Source organism: Protomyctophum parallelum (genome assembly GCF_964188405.1).
Source record: "Protomyctophum parallelum genome assembly, chromosome: 17".
Lineage (NCBI taxonomy): Eukaryota > Metazoa > Chordata > Actinopteri > Myctophiformes > Myctophidae > Protomyctophum > Protomyctophum parallelum.
This window is the reverse complement of record NC_139719.1, coordinates 35,686,898-35,703,055: the sequence shown is the minus strand read 5'-3', so window position 1 is coordinate 35,703,055 and position 16,158 is coordinate 35,686,898. Positions and strand designations below refer to the sequence as shown.

General features: G+C 41.2%; 3 protein-coding genes across 5 annotated transcripts in view; 1 reads left to right on the top strand and 2 right to left on the bottom strand.

The window, feature by feature from the left end:
• katnip (katanin interacting protein) overlaps positions 1-4,300 on the bottom strand; it is a 33,088-nt gene extending 28,788 nt beyond the window's left edge. The window contains exons 1-4 of the mRNA XM_083788013.1: positions 4,247-4,300; positions 3,503-3,658; positions 1,536-1,624; positions 937-1,115 (exon numbers count right to left, since the gene is read on the bottom strand). Of these exons, the coding sequence (XP_083644139.1) occupies positions 937-1,115; positions 1,536-1,624; positions 3,503-3,514 (280 nt within the window). The 5' untranslated portion in view covers positions 3,515-3,658; positions 4,247-4,300. The remainder of the gene's footprint in view (positions 1-936; positions 1,116-1,535; positions 1,625-3,502; positions 3,659-4,246) is intronic.
• Positions 4,301-5,170: 870 nt separating this feature from the next.
• On the bottom strand, positions 5,171-11,326 carry dcun1d3 (defective in cullin neddylation 1 domain containing 3). 3 transcript variants are annotated; one of them, XM_083788293.1, is made up of 4 exons: positions 10,763-11,326; positions 9,284-9,369; positions 8,277-8,835; positions 5,171-7,235 (listed from the first exon to the last, which is right to left on the bottom strand). In XM_083788293.1, the coding sequence occupies exons 3-4, from the start codon at positions 8,720-8,722 to the stop codon at positions 6,677-6,679; spliced, it is 1,005 nt and encodes a 334-aa protein (XP_083644419.1). In that variant the 5' UTR covers positions 8,723-8,835; positions 9,284-9,369; positions 10,763-11,326; the 3' UTR covers positions 5,171-6,676. The 3 variants fall into 3 exon arrangements, with proteins under 3 accessions (XP_083644419.1, XP_083644420.1, XP_083644421.1); XM_083788294.1 differs by lacking the exon at positions 10,763-11,326 and adding an exon at positions 10,230-10,349; XM_083788295.1 differs by lacking the exon at positions 10,763-11,326 and adding an exon at positions 9,844-9,864.
• Positions 11,327-11,895: 569 nt separating this feature from the next.
• Positions 11,896-13,820, top strand: lyrm1 (LYR motif containing 1). The gene is made up of 5 exons (XM_083786998.1): positions 11,896-11,927; positions 12,425-12,582; positions 12,676-12,736; positions 13,140-13,171; positions 13,267-13,820. Exons 2-5 carry the CDS (start codon positions 12,430-12,432, stop codon positions 13,378-13,380), a joined length of 360 nt encoding a protein of 119 aa, XP_083643124.1. The 5' UTR covers positions 11,896-11,927; positions 12,425-12,429; the 3' UTR covers positions 13,381-13,820.
• Positions 13,821-16,158: the final 2,338 nt, after the last annotated feature.

Sequence of the window (16,158 nt, the reverse complement as noted above, 5' to 3'; positions counted from 1 at the left end):
ATGTAGTAGCTGAGGGGTGGTGGTAGTTGCCAGTGGTCTGACTCTACACCAATCAGAGTCAGACCCTATAAAATCCTAAACAAGGGCAATGATACCCATTGCACAGTGGATAGGATTAGGAAAGGTGTGGATGACCCTATACTGTGTATGAAAACTGAGGAATAATCATGTCCATGTTTATCATCAAATCTATCGTTGTTACAGAAGTGGTTGGTTTACTATAATTAGGAGTATTGCTAAAAGGTAGTGTAAGTGATATTTTTGGTTAAAACAAAAAAATAATTAGATTAAAGCATAATATTTTGACATTAATATAGTATAGGCCAGGGCATAGCAGTGGCGGACCAGATCCAGACCGCATTAATTTTTCTCATAGAGATTTCCAAAAATATTTATCTTAATTTATTTAATTATTTTAAGCCTAGAATCAAGCCATCCAGGATCTTGGTAAATTATGACCATAAAACATTTGATTCTGTGAAAGAAAGAAAAAAAAAAAAAATTCACAGAATCAAATGTTTTGTGGTCATGATTCATCAGGATCCTGGATGGATCAATTTAGTTATCAGTATAACTATTTAACACAAAAAAATATCACTTACTGCATATTTATTCATAATTTATCTTTAGTTAATAAGATCTAAATTTAAAAATCACACCGTGTGAAGTGAGGGGCGCTCTTCATACATCACATTCTGTGCTCAACTAATCAAATTATCACAAATGTCATTCCTGGCGTCTTCACTTTTCTAGTGAAGACGCCAGAGCGAAAACAGCAAGACACTAGTATAGAGGCCTGCTCAACAACATATGGGGTTTAAGTGGGTAAAATACATACAAAGTAATATGGCTGTTTGCTTTGCATGGTAGCTTATGTAAGAGCTTTCATTATTGAGCGTCTGCTGCAGATTTATTTCTGTCCTTGCAGCGGCGTACCAGCTGTGTGTGTTGTTTTCCGAGCAGGTGGCTGAGAGGCGAGATACTTGTGGCAGTTTCTCTTGGGCTGCTTGCTACAGGCTTCAGCGTTAGCTCCGTTCAGGTAAATGGAGAAGCCCTGTTCAAGGCGCTCCAACTCAATGTCCCTGGGGTCTTTGCTTTGAAGGCGCTTTAGAATCCTGATGGGGGAAAAAGGTTTACAGTCTGAATATGGCTCAAGACTTATAAAAAGGTACAATATATGACAGCCAAAACATACAGAAAGCCAATTAGATACATGAAATACAACAGCACAATAACAGACAGATTTTATGGTCAAAGGTGTCTGAATAGCTCCACCAAATTACATTCAAGGAGGTGTTTCAGGATAAGAATAAGAATTTATGTTAGTGAGAGTGAGAGACAAAGAGAGAATCCCTATTTAATCACCAAAAGTCTTCAGCTACAGAGCACTTGTCATACTCAGTCATTGTCTCTCAACGTGCATGGAGGCAATCAAAGCCTCCTATTAGTGAGCACAGACAATTCAGTCCGTGTCAGGTGTCTCCTCTGTGAAAGCCAATATGCCCATGCCCAATAACCTGCTACTCACACATCACCTGTTTTTGTGCTGGAGATTAATTAAATATTCATCCAGACCCTCTTCAACAGCAGAAGCAAGCTTCCCTCCTTGGCACTTCTCGTTCTCCTGCACACATGCACGCGCCCACGCACGAACACGCACACACACACACACAGTCAGCAAAGATTATGTCAGAAGTCTGTTTCACTGTGTCTAGAAAACTATAACAATGGACAGGTGGTCACTCAGACATGAGATGATATTATTGGTATAGGTATTTATATTCACTATGATCAACAGGAGCATTGAGACGCATATAACAATGGGCCACAAGGCTATGGTCACAAATTATACAGCAATTGACAATGATGCGTTAATATAAGAAAAATCCTTAAATACAGCAGCAGTACACTTGGAAGGAGGCAGGCACGTTAAATTCAAATTAATCATTTGAATGTTCTCTGGTGTTTATCTTATTGAACTTTGTTGCATAGAAATACGTAAGCTTAGCTTAGATCATTGGTTTTCAACTTTTGGGCTCAAGGCACACCTGTATACATACAAAATAGACGATCTACAAGCTCACACTATGCATTGCAATGCGACATGTTGTGAGGTGCATTTTTTTGCTATATATTTTTTGAGTGGTGCAGCCATGTCCGTCCCTCCCTATGTCCATCCCTATGTCTGTCTGTCCGTCCGTCCGTCCGTATGTCCCTATGTTTAGGGTACCAATAAGTACTGTGTGGCAAATGTGGTGCTGTTGTGCTAGAAACAGAGTGAGAGATAGTGTTGCACTGTTGCCTGCTAATTACAATGTGGAACGTGCATGAGAGATGGAGAGAGAAAGAGAGAGAGTAGAGTGTTGTCTGCTAAATCCCCCACACAGTAACTCTGTCATTTCTTGACCGTTTCCGACACAGGGACCTCCACACGGAGTTGCGCCTCTCAGTTCACACGGGTGTGATTTTTAAATACACCAAATATAAACAGTATAAATTGTATATACCATACAATTTCTGTCTCTAATGACTATGTTGTTAAAGTGGTTACTGGTTAGACAATATTTGTGGGGCGAATACAATTGGCCTCTTTACAGGGAGTGAGTGCGCACAAACCAATATAGTACATTTTAAGATACCGTAAATCACAACTTTTTGAATTGTCATTTGAGAATCACTGGCTTGGATACTTAATGCATTCATATATCATATGACATGTCATCTCCTGAGTTGTATAGCTGTAATTATGTTGTTGATTGCCATCACCTGTGCTTTATTGTCAACCTCGTTTATGCTGTACATCTTCATCTGATTTAAGTTCAGTCTGACAGAAAAGTAATTTATTTCTTTAAAGAATAGTTACTCACTCACTCCTTCCATACATCAGTGACAGTGATGTATGTATGTTGTCTACATGACAACAATACCATTATGAACTTGGTGAAAGCCCAGATAAAACCTAATGTATAAAAAATGTATGATGAAGCCGCATTGTTTCCGCTTAATTTGCATTGAGTGCTCATTGTTGAGACAGATATATGATGTCCTAGTCCAAAACAAATCAGATCATCCAGTACATGACGACTTGCCACTTCGGGTGAAAATAGGTAACATGCAGAAAGAGAAAGAAAGAAATCACAAAGCCTCTTACTTATGTCTCTATGGGCCCACTAGGCTATATGTAGCCAGCAGGGACAGGAGAGAAGCAAGTTAAGTGAAGAGAAAGATTAGAGAAGGCTTATTAACACTTATCACAATAGTTATTAATTACTATAAAGCATGAATGCTTGAAATATCACTGGCATGCATTACATATCTGATCCAGAAAGTAGACCTTATTTACAGTGTGAATTTACACTGACAGCACATTCAGTACAGCTCTAGTCCATAGCGTTATGGACCAGAGCTACATTCAGTACCAAGTAAATAAAACAGCTTAAAGTTGTTACTGTCTTATTTGCACATACTCATACATAACATACATTTAAAAAAATAACTATACCTCATAGTCCATCGTGCAGGGTAGGGGCTGCAGAAGAGAAGGCGATGCTCATAATATAACTATGACACAAAGGAATGGGTTCACCATTCTCTGAACGGTGCTTCCGTTCATCGTTGCAGAAATGCATGCATCGATATATAGTACCTCAAGGTTAACCTGCAATAACAAACGATGTTTAATTCCAGAAAATATCAAATTTTGCCACACCCGAATAAAGGGACATTTCTATTGTTCTGCTTGCAGAAGGAAAAAAAATACAACTGCACTTGCGGCTGCCTAACATGAACCGTGTGTCTGGGGGGAACGATTTTCAACAAAAATCACTGAATTCAACTTGCCTATGTGGGACTCATGCAGCTCAGACATCTTTGCTTCAATGCCCCGTTATTAATAAACCAGCCAATGTTTGTTAAAGATAAAATGCATTGCCTCTTTTAGAGCTTGCATGCACGGACTTAGCCAAGTTGTTTATTAATATTTCTCTGACATGTTATTGGCGGATTCAGCTACCTTTTTCTAAGCAAATACCAGTATCAGTTATGTCCATACCATTGCAGACTGTGTGAAATGGACATAACGTAGCCAACAGGCTAGCTTGCTAACGTATGGTTCAGCGCTAAAGCGTTAACTGCACCTTTAGCGATAATCAGCTAAAGAAAGCTGACTGGCTGGTCGTGTTCTGTCAGTTTCATTCCCTTCCCAACACAGCTGCTGTTGGTAAATAATAATTATAATAATACTTACATTACAGTACAGCGAGCAATCTGTTGTTGCCTTAGCAACAATGTCTTCCTTCAGATGGTTTCATCTCATGTGCCCTGCTGTATGCTGTTGTTGTTACTAGTCTGGTTGGTTACCAGGATAGCCGTCCACCAATGGAGGAGGCTGCAGCAGCCATCAGACACGCCCACTCGGGGTACAGCGAGCTTCAGTCATGTCTCCCTCTCTCCTCTCAAACTTTTTTATTTCAAGGACCCTCAGTTTTGTGTAATGGGTGATTAGGCTACACTGACCCCGGACACCCAGCCTGTAACGGTCCATTTGGTTCCTAACTAGCAACAATTTTGCTGGGGACCCCTCTAGAACCAGAAGTTCTACACCAGTGGATCAATTAATTGGAATCAAATTTCCAAGACTGTATCTATTACAGTAGGTGTTGAGAGCTTCTAGATCTGCTATATATATGTATCAGATCTACAAGCTCTCTTGCATTGTAATGTGTTGTCAAACAGATTTTGAAGTTAGCTTCAGTTGCACCTTCCCCTGCAACCCCCCCCCCCCCCCCCCCCCCGAAGTACTCCTTTTGTACTAGATGAGTAGTAGTACAAAGTAGCAGCAATAACACAATGTAAAAATCATCTGTTAAAAATAAAAGATTGTGTTCAAACTTTTATCCAAGTTTAAGTACAAACGAGAATTAAAAGAAAAAGAGTACTCTAGTAGAGGATGTCCAATTTCACTTTCAGACAGTTTAGTAGACTTTTGGTGATACCTTCAAGTAGCTCTGTTGTGTTTGAGCTGCCATTCCCAGAATTCAGTTTGAAACAATAACACTTCATGCCACAAGTATGGCTCTAAAAATAATGCTGCAGGGTCCTCCCAACACCAAGGTTATTTATGAATGCAACAACCTTTACAGAGACAACATGCATCATGTCAGTCAAAAGTTCAACACTGTTTTATTCATTATAAATCAATGCATTTTATATAAAAAAGGACAAAGGGTGTCTGAAATGAAAGCAATGTTGAATGTAAACCTCACAAGACCTGGATATGGGCACCTCCTTAGCACACCGGACCTAGTTACAGACTAAAGATGAGCCAGCACACGTGGCTAACAATCATTCACATGTCCCAAAAACACACTAGGCTATGTTTCAGATCATCCAACTGTCAAAAGGTTTAAATCGTGAATAATGCAGCCAACATCAATCTCTCTGAATAGTGTTCCAAGCATGGTGACCTAGCAGCCCATTGGTGTTTGTGCATTTCATTGCCCAGCCCACACACAAAACTACTGTATATCGCTTCAAAAGGATCTGAAGACTGTTTCATTCTCTTGAAGGTAAACAATATAAAGCTCTGTGTAACGCCCCAATGCAACTGTTGTGAATGTAGTTCAGGTGCAGACATCTTAAGTCCAGAAATTATCAGCCCATTTGGTGTTTGCAGATTTCCAACAAACAGATATTGTTTACACACCTACCCACTTCTTGAAGATTTCTAAACACTGAATGGGTAGGCACTGGAGGTCAAAATGTTACATAGCCATGGCTGTTGAAATAAGCTAAGACACTAACTTCACTCTTCAGCAGACTATTTAGCACTCAATAGAACACTCAATACAGAGCAGAGGATTGGGGACATTTTCAAAGAAATCAACTCAAAATTTCATAGCATAGGCATTTTAGTTTTGATGGATAAAAGATACAATGGCAATTGCTATCTGTATCACATCTGAGGAAGCTATGCACTTGTTAGAAGCTTGAATATATTGTGACACTTAACACTTGTTGATCACAAAACTGGAATTAGCTCATCCTCACAGCACTGTGGAATAATATATTAAGATTTCCAAGCATCCAAAGCCAATTATTAATTCATGAAAAGTTGATTTCACTGACCATGACCCTCAGATATTTTGAGAGAGGTTATTAGAGGACAGGTTGTCCTATTCCCTTATTTATGCAATGAGAACAGCAAGCCTATTTCCTTGGCCAAAAAAGGTCATATCACCAGTATACCGGTATGCCATATTACCATGTCAAAATGAGCTTCATAATGAGGTCATTGGGAAACAGTATGGCTTTCCATTGCCTGTTTATATTTTATATTTTAAAGCAAGCCTTTACCGAGCTAACTGTGCAGGGGTTATGGTGAAGATCAAAATGGACCACTTGTCCAATTACTAAAACACACATTGAGGGAGGGGGGGAAAAGAAGATAAAATAACTTAAATAGAAGTGCTTAAAACAAACAGTTCTTTGAGCCCTTTCAATAACCAGAAAATATATGGGTTGCAAAGCAGGACTCGCCACCCCAACAGAAAAGGAGAGAGAAATGAATAGCGGTAATGGTAATAATACTAATAGTCATCCAATGATTCACAGATGTACACTTCACTTATATGTCACTGCCAACCCCAACAACACCCAACAACTTGTCAACTCCTGGTCAGTGCCCTCCCCATGTCTGTGAGCCACGGCTACTGCCCTCGATTTCAAGTCTGTCTGTTCCAGGAGAGCTCTCATTCTCTGTACATGTCTGTCCTTCCTCTTCCTCCTTCGCCCTCAACGCCAATACTTCCTCCTCCTCCTTTTTCCTGCGCTCCATCTCCCACTCCACAAAGGTGTCAAAGAGGCTGGGCCACGCCTCATCCTCACTGTAGTTGCTCAGGTCAGGTCCGATGGCCTGGGTAAAGTTGAGGAACATGTTCCATGTGTCCCGTGAGATGCCCCGCACGCCCGACGGGTTTTCCCCCAGGAAATCCAGCCACTGTTCCAGAATGGACGGTGTGTCCTGCGTGAAGACCAGGCGCCAAAGGGCGATGGCAATGTCTCGCTGCAGCGAGCGTTGGCCCTCGTCGGCATCCAGGCCAAACTGGAAGGTGAAGCGATACAGGTCCTTGAAGTTCTCCTCTCCTCGGGCATCCAGCAGCATGTATGAGAAGCGGGAGCAGATGCCCTCGAGGCTGTCTGCCTGGATGGCCCTACAGCCTTCCACAAACTCCTTCCTGGAGGCACATAGAAAACAGAAAAGACATAAGTTCACATAATGATGCATAAAGATTCCTCACAAAGCCATAAGCGCAACAGTGGATCTAAGTTATAAATATAACTATGAAGCCATTTCGGACACAAAACAGCACATCACACTACATCAGTTTAGCCTTTCATGTTATAGCTTAATTAAATAATTTGCACAAATCAAACCAAAAATGAGGAATGAATTGTATTTTCATTTGAGCAAACTGGGCATTGACCCTGGGCAATATTGCTGGTCAGATTGTGTTGGCATCTCATCCCTACAACAATGTGGGCTATTCAAATTCAGATCTAATGTAAATAGCTTCAGTAAGCAACAGTTGACAATGAAACATGTTCCCAAACAGAGAATGGCCGTTGTCCAAAGGCCGTGGATAGAAAAGTGCTGAGTTCAAAATCAGAGAGAGAGAGGAGAGGGCTGACAAGTGGCCAAACCAGCAGGCAGTGCTATTCATCTGAGACACTCCCTGCAGAGTGCGGGAGGGCAGTGACAGAGCATGATCCACTCCGTGTGCCGCCTACCTGTCAATGTATAATTCTGCGCGTGAAGCTGAGCTGTTGAAAGTTGAGATGTGCAGGGGTGGGGATAATATGAGGGGAGGGTAGAGAGGGGGACAGACCTATCCTAACAGCGATAGGTAAGCTGACCATCAAATAAATTGGCCAGGGGTACAACATCAGGCACTATGTTGCCAATCATCCCATTCAAATCAAGGGAAAGGCAGAAGAGCCCTGCCCGCTTAGCGCCGGCTCACTAACGGCCTATTCATATTCCAGTTTTAGATGATAAGATGACCACCAAAAACTACATGATGCCACACTGCGGTGATAAGCGACTCACCGCTCACCCCAACACATCTCTGTTTTGACTAACTACCGTTTTGGTGGTCACCTTATCACCTTATCAATAGGCCTTAAATCAGCAGAGCCATCTTGTGCCTGACTGACAAATCATTGAAGACATGTTTCAGGCACATACCAAAATAATTCCTTCATTAACTTGGTCTTACCTTGTAAACTTGCACATAGTGGCTGCCTGAAACTTCCAGGCGAGCACCAGCACCCGAAACTCAGCGGGATCCACGCACAGGTCGTTGCAGAACCTCTCCATACCCTCTTCCAAGATGGCATCTTCCTGCTCGTCCTTGTAGCAGTAGAACAGATCTTCGATGCGCAACAGTGACAACCCATCTCCGTCAGTCAAGCGCTCCTCCTTGCGTAGATCTCCCATCGCCGCAGCGATGACAGGGGTCTCCACAGTAACCTCCATGGCCTTGGTGCCGTTCGACAGCTCGCTGGGGGTTTTACTGCATGGGGCACTGGTTTCTTCCTTGTGCCCTCCACTGCCTGCCCCGCCCCCTTTCTTGTGGTGGGATTTGGAGCCACTCTCCTTGTCTCCACTCTTGCTGCCGAGGGAGGACGTTGGATTCTTACACTTGGTGACACACTGGCCCATGTCTCTGTCACTGTTCCCCTCTACTCTCTGTCCTCCCCTCCTTCAGGCCACGTCTGCACCACCTAGACGCCTCTGCTCTGGCCTGGTGAGATGTCTCAACATGCCCTCTGGGGCTGAGGAGGGGGGGGGGGAGAATTCAAAGACATCATTCAGGGTAGATACTAGGTTCTATGACATTTGTATTCAGTTTTATTCAGTCAACGCTTCTGGGAAGGTGGTACACAGAGCTCTGGTACACACAATTTCTTAGACAAGGAGGGTGACCATAGAAACCTTTATAAATGTACTTACAAAAAGAGACATCATGCAAGGAACCACAGAAACACTGAGAGCTAGAATTAATCTGTGTTACACAAAGCCTTTGGTAAAGTTTGCATGGCCATATAGCTTCCTAGGTCCTAAATAAGCTACCTTGTCCCACAAAAATCTAGAATGACAGAAACATAAATCAACATCAAATCAGTGTTTGTAGCGTGCCTGTACTATTATTATTATTATTGGTAATGCCCCTGTAAGAGGCTGATTATTAATAAAATAGCAAAGTAGCAGTGTGTTACTCACAGACACTTCCTCAGATGACATTGGCCACTCTAGATGAAGGTGTCATCTTATTCTGCTCCATTGTAGTGACCTTGACATCCGCAATGCTGAAAGAGGCACATTATCTTGTCATCATAAGCTAAATGTGATATCCAGTGTCTTTCCAACCCTGCAGGCCCGTCTGTTTTTTGTCAACTTGCCGTGAATTTGTAATTTGAGATCAAGGAAAACGGGCAGGCTCAAAACTATTGAAATAATTACATCATCTACAATGTAAGCAAAGTGCAGTATTTGATTGACAGCTGTATTTGATTGCACCCTAAACTATCTGGAGGGGTGGCTTGCCATCTCTTATCTCTGGGTGTCCACATTATGCTGATAGGGAACCAAGTTAAATTTATACAGCTTGTTTATTAAACCCCACCATAGTTTTACTTCAATTGTTGCATTCCTAGGATATTTGTTTAATTTCAGGGATAGCCCAAATGTGTTCAGAAATGACATTCCCGTATACCGTAGCTCAAATTCCCAGTCGTCATTAGACAGGGCATGTACGGGCAAATCACTGAACGATAACTTACAGGGCACATCAATGTCTTCTGGCAAAATCCATTCAAAGCTGCAAGGCCTGGCTTTAGAATGATGCATTATCCACTATAACCTAGGCATTTCATTTAAACCATTAACAATCAATCACCACACGTATTTTAGTTTACCAAAACAAACACACAGTACGCTGGAGAAAAAAAAACAACGTGAGGAAATACACAGCATCTACAATGCACACTTTATAGGGTTAGATAGCTAACGTTAGCTAGATAGCATTAGCCAAGTTTAGGATAGTTGTTGAGGGGGCAAGAAAGTGGCGAGCACAACAAACACAGTCAAGTCAAGAGAACACACACAAACGTCACATGTAAGATATGTGAGTTGACTGGTCCTTCGCATGTTTTACGAAATAAGCTACCTCGTTAGCATCTAGCTCCACCGGGCCATCTGCATCACTGATAGGGCTCCGGTGTCGTCGCTGGCCATAGGGGTGATTTCTCTTTTTTAAATGCTCCCTTCGTACGATGGTGTCGCTCCGCCGACAAAGGCCGATCTGCAAGCTCACAATGCCTCGCGAAGCGGCGCGTTGTGAGCTTGCAGATCGGCTACTGTCGGCGCCGCGACACCGCCGTATTGCGGGGTACAAATCGGGCTACATATAACGGGCTAATGGCTTTACATTCAATGCTTAATCGTACCAGACAACTGCGACGTGGTATCAACTCGGGGCTAAAGTGTCGACGCGACATGTTTCTGTTGAAAACGCGTCACTTCAGTCCAGCGACACGCTCGTGCGACGAATTAATGTACGTTAAAATTTGCCTTAAACTTTAAGCATCGTCTCGACTAGCTCGATAGCCTTCTGAAAAGTTGGCTAGGTCTTCCGACCAAAAAATAACAAGGGGGCGGGGGGAAATCACAAATAAAATGAAATAAAGCAACGACACTTACCTTTATAAACTATTCGATTATTGTGAATCTGGTGTACATCTTTGAAAGAAGATGTCAGGCCAAACGAGTTGTCAACAAAGCCAGTCTGGCTAGCATTAGACCAGTGAGCAGAACTGAGGACGAAGTCGTCGCGTTCAACTCTGTCTGATTGTAATGCTAGCTGAACAGCTAGCAGCTAGCTACAAACTTCACACATCGATAAAGGACTTTTTCCTCCACTAACGTTTAAAAATAAACAAACCCTTGTCCTGCTAACAGCAAATGTGTGCTTTACTCCTTTTTTAATCCGCATGTATTTTTTTTAAATCCAAAAACTTAAGTTAAATGATCCTCGATCTCTTCGTATTAAAGCAGGCAGCTTCTTTTGTGTTTCCCCTTTAGTCATTGGGTGAACATTATGGGAATTTTCCCTGCATCACTTCCTCCACCCAGCCGGGGACATTGAAGCAAGCAACTCATCTGGCAAGTGGCACACACACACGCACGCACACAGCTGATCTGCACTGCATGCACATCAGCATTTTGTGCTGTAATATAAACAGGAATGCAATACGATATTATTATTACTGTATTATTGTCGTATTACAATATTATATGTTAATATCAATCATGTATAAAATGAAAACCACATACACACACACACACACTCTTTTGAAACTACATTTTTGAAATTAAACTTAAAGTGGCACAACTACTGTATGTCTTTCAGTTCTTCTTTTGTAGATGATTTTAGGTCGCTGCTCTGCGACCTTTTTTTTCTTGAAAAAAAATATGGCAGACTCTCGTAGAGATATTTATCGATTCTGACATTTTTGTCAGAAACGATAAATACATCTACGAGAACTAATAGGCGAGTGCGCTCCGGGTGGGGCAGCGGTAGCCCAAACATTTAGACTCTCGTAGAGTTTTTCCCCCCGATTCTGACGATTCGTCAGGTATTTCCGAACGCGCACTAAAGGTTAGGCAGTAGCGAGTCTAGCGACACGCTTTGATCTCCTACTACACTCTGAAATATGATATATTGGTAGTCTACAGAAAAACCTTTTCTCGTTTGGTTGTGTTTGACGTGACGTCATCACTAGGCGTCCAATGTCATCGCTTAAAACTCACGCATTGCTCAATGCTCAGCCTTCCATCCAGCATCCAGTCTTCTCTACACTGGACGGTATTGTTGCAACTTGCAAGTCAAGTCTTATTGTTTATGAACTGTCAGTGTTCTAAGTATTTAGGTTTTATTCAACAGTAATTGCTTTGTGTGCAGAGCTCAACGATAAAGATAAAGGTTAGGTTAACTAACTGGTTGGATCTCTGTCTCTGATGCAACGGGACATTGCCAAGTTCATCCCAAACTCAAACGTTTCATAATGTGCATGTGTAATGATAAGTCAATTTTCCCAACACATGTGTCGTTATTTTGTAGATCTAGAACACAACGTGGATGTAAAACAGAATCCCACAACAGAATGGCAGATAGATTTCAATCTGATTGTTGTTGTTATGGCGCCCGTGGGTTCTAGTGACATCTAGTGTTCAATAATCGGAATACCTGAAAGATGTCTTGCATGAGAAGGAAACACGTAGTTTCAGTTTGAAATACTGTAAATAAACAATTGCATGAAACTAACTTATTTTTATGTCATGCTTGCCGATTGTTAATTTCAGTCCAAATGACAGCTGCCACTAGGAAGAAGGTGTTATCTCTTTACATGAGGGTATTTCGAGTGGCTCGGACCTGGCAAGCCTCTGTCCCTCAAGAAACTGACACAGAGAGAAAGTACATAGTGCAAGAGGGTCGCACTCTGTTCAGACAGAATCAACAGGTAGGAGAAGTAGTATGCTCACAGAATTTAAAACATGCCGTTTGTTGGTCACCTCGGATTGTGTGCCTAACCTTCCCTGTTATTTCTCTGAAGCTGACAGATCCAGAATCAATACAAAGGTGCATTGAAGAATGTGAAGCCAGAATAGAAATTGGTAAGAGTGGAAGGATTCACAGTATTACAGCTTGTATATCTCTGCTGTCGGGAAGAACCACATATTTTGATAACAAAGCAATATTGCCATATCAAAGTTTGTGTTGTGACTTTAATATATTCGCAATTACTTGCATGAGAGGGGGAGAGGTGGTGGAGTTAGCTGCTTTAGCAGACAGTTTGAGGGTCCGATGGAGTTAAGAGGTTTTGTCAGACTCCCTCTGGAGGCGTGATCAATGCCATTTGGCTATTCAGAGTGGCCAAAGAGCATTGATCACGCCTCCAGGTCTTTAGTTTACTCAAGTTAGGGAATAAGACCTGGTACTTAAGACATGCAAAATACAGTCCTAAGACTTTTGTAAAGGATATGTGTGTAATATTTCATATTAAACTTTTTTCCACAGGCCTACATTACAGGAACCCATTTCCAAGGGCTGTAAGTAATGACTAAATAAATAACAGACGTTACGTTTCTCTCTGTAGCCAAGTGTGATGGAGAAATGTAATTGTGTTGTGTTCATGTCATCGCAGAGCTACCTACCACCAATGGGACTGGCAACGCAGAAAGGCAGGAAGATGCGAACACAACAGAGGCTACGGAAGCAGGCCAAGCCGGTTTACTTACAATCACATGATGAGACCTGATGCTGGGTCTACTCTTTCCATGATAATAGTTCATGTTACCAAGGAGAGTAGCTCTGGTCCATAGCGCTAATGTGTTGCATTTAGAGCTATGTTGAAGAGTGTAACCTACACAGTAAAATCTTCGATGTTACTTGTAACCAAGTTAAATGATCACATGGGATTTTACTGTGTAGTCAGTCACAAACTGGTCTCAAATGTCCATGACCACCACTACGCAAGGAAAAAGTCATGCATGTTCTCTATTCAGGGACATTTGTATCAATTTGCACTAAAAACAGCAAAAATACAGATTAGTTCACATACTTGAACTGCTATGCTAGAGTAATTTAAAGGAACACCATCAGTGTTGTCTGTCTTTTGAAGCACATTGCCATCAAGTTTTATATTTTGTTGAATGTATTTATTCCTTGTAATAAATTGTTATATTATATTGTTGATTAAAGTGCATCCAAGGTAAACCCACAAGGTTTTCAATCTTTATGCCTCCAAGGACCATTACATTAGTGAGAAATAATTTAAATGACCAATAAATTCAGGACATTTTATAATGTTATTAATAAGGGTGTAATTTGATACACTGAAGTGTTATTTGTTACATAGAAGCAAATGTGTAACAACTGTTTTTAAGGGGTAAATGCATATCAAGTAGATCTCTAAGGAAAATGCCACTGAAATGTCATACTGAGTATATATTAATCCTCCAATTATTGTAAATGGTGCAGCTCAGGGTTTGAGATTTGGTTTGACATTACTTGTATTCTTGCTGGGAATACTGTCAACAATGACCTCAGCCATTACCCATTAGAGGAAACGTGAATAGCTAAACTGAATCATATCCTCATGAGTTTTCATGTGATTGTGAATTCTTCATCTATTCTAAACCAGTCGACTTTGAACATGGAGAGTACATTTAGCTCAGCTTTTACATACAAATGAGGTGACATGGTAGTTCTGGCCCTATAGGGCTGCAGTTTGTGTTTGTAACTTTCTGCTGTCAGTGCTCTATGGTGATTGGTGGGTAAGGTGGCTTTGGAGATTGGGGGACACCTGGGGCCTATTTCACGAAACTTGGATTAGAGATTAAGCCGGGCTTTAACACATATCCTGGCTTAATATATCCTGGATCAGTGCTTAACCGGTTTCATGAAAGCTGGTTGATCTTGCCAGATTAACTTAACCAGTTAACCTGGATATGTTGAGGCTTGATTCGGTTTCATGAAAGTGATGCTACATTAGTTACCATGGAAACTAATGCTTTTGACTTAGCCTGCTCCGGACCAGGCTAACAGCCAGGTTTAACCTAATCCTGATGTCTTTACTGTTCATTAAGCAGTCAAACTGATCACAAACCAATGATGTTTTCCAGATTTATTCAATTATTATGGTTTTATGTTGCCTTATTTGTATCGGTCTGCATTAAAGGACTAATTTAAGCACTATATAAAATCAAATAACCAAAATATATAGGCTGCACAACATCATGACAGCTTGTGAGCTTGTAGATCAGCTGCTTTTGGTGAATGTTCCCCATGAATAGGTTTGCTGTCGTGCAAGTGCACGGTTAAGAAGAATTATTATATTATATTATATTATTATAAAAAAAAAATTGTAAAAGTGAAAACCACTAAATATTACCATTACTCATTGTTTTACAACATATTACCATTGTAACGTTTCACCCACTACTAGTCCTACATACTTACACCTAGAAACCCCATTCAAACCTATTTAGGTTCATCCTACGGTGGACATGTGTGCCTGAAAAGGAATCTTTGAAATGTTTCATAGTTTTAGAAATATAGTGCTTTCAAATTTGAGACATTTATAGGCAGATAGTGGCACTTAAAAAAATCACTTTCACCTAGAAACTCCATTCACACTTTGTAAAATTCAGCTTACTGTGGAGACACATGCTGGAACTTTTTACTTTGAAATGTTTTGTAGTTTCTGAGTTATTTAACTTAAACGCCCAATGCATTCTCAATGGCAACAGCACAAACTTTGGCATGCTACATGAACCATGACCCGGCCCTGTCTGGACCACAACCCCCTTCTCCAAAGGTAGCTCCCTCAGAGGAGGGAGTTATGGCCAAATATCACAATGCGACAATATCATTATGCTTACAATATTAAGAATTCTGTTTTAAGTTAATAGTAGTGGTAAAATGTAAACTATATTTTTGGGGTAGTTAATCATTCAGTCTATCCACTATTGAGAGTATGTTCTCTCTTTAATTACAGCAGCAGTATTTATTTTAGAAGCTTAAGTCCTTGTATCAGTAAGTCTTGAATAGATTAGTAAAGATAATGAGATATACAGAAGGGGGCTGTAATGCAACTATTAAGGATGCAAACTGCCTTAATACCCCATGAAGAAGAAGGATCAGTAAATCTGTGATCCACATAAGGGGTCTAGAGACAAAAAGCCAGACTGTCTATTAAGCCTGGCTTGCTGATCCCGGCTCGCCAAATCCACCAATTCTGAGCCTCGCTTGGCTTTAGTGGAACGGAATAAACCAGGCTATAAAGATCAGGATTTAAAAAGCCTGGCTTTGGCCTAAATCCTGGATTAGTTAATCCAAGTTTCGTGAAATAGGCCCCTGGGCATCTCAATTAAACCAGTCGGGGTTGATCCTGCAACTGAACCCTTAAGGCTGTGTGCCCTATTATAGTGCTGTGTAGATGATCATTGAAGCTTAATGAGCAAGGGAATTAGGCATGTGCTGCTATATTTTTTAGCTCAGTTTATAGTTTACTTTTATTTATTTGGGGGGGGGG

What these genes read in the sequence shown, in the direction of transcription:
- dcun1d3 (XM_083788293.1), bottom strand. Translation starts at nt 8,722, where the DNA reads ATGGGCCAGTGTGTCACCAAGTGTAAGAATCCAACGTCCTCCCTCGGC. An exon ending in ACTATGTGCAAGTTTACAAG is followed by an intron (nt 7,236 to 8,276) that starts GTAAGACCAAGT and finishes ATGTGCCTCCAG; the next exon opens with GAAGGAGTTTGTGGAAGGCT.
- lyrm1 (XM_083786998.1), top strand. Translation starts at nt 12,430, where the DNA reads ATGACAGCTGCCACTAGGAAGAAGGTGTTATCTCTTTACATGAGGGTA. An exon ending in TGTTCAGACAGAATCAACAG is followed by an intron (nt 12,583 to 12,675) that starts GTAGGAGAAGTA and finishes ATTTCTCTGAAG; the next exon opens with CTGACAGATCCAGAATCAAT. An exon ending in GGAACCCATTTCCAAGGGCT is followed by an intron (nt 13,172 to 13,266) that starts GTAAGTAATGAC and finishes ATGTCATCGCAG; the next exon opens with AGCTACCTACCACCAATGGG.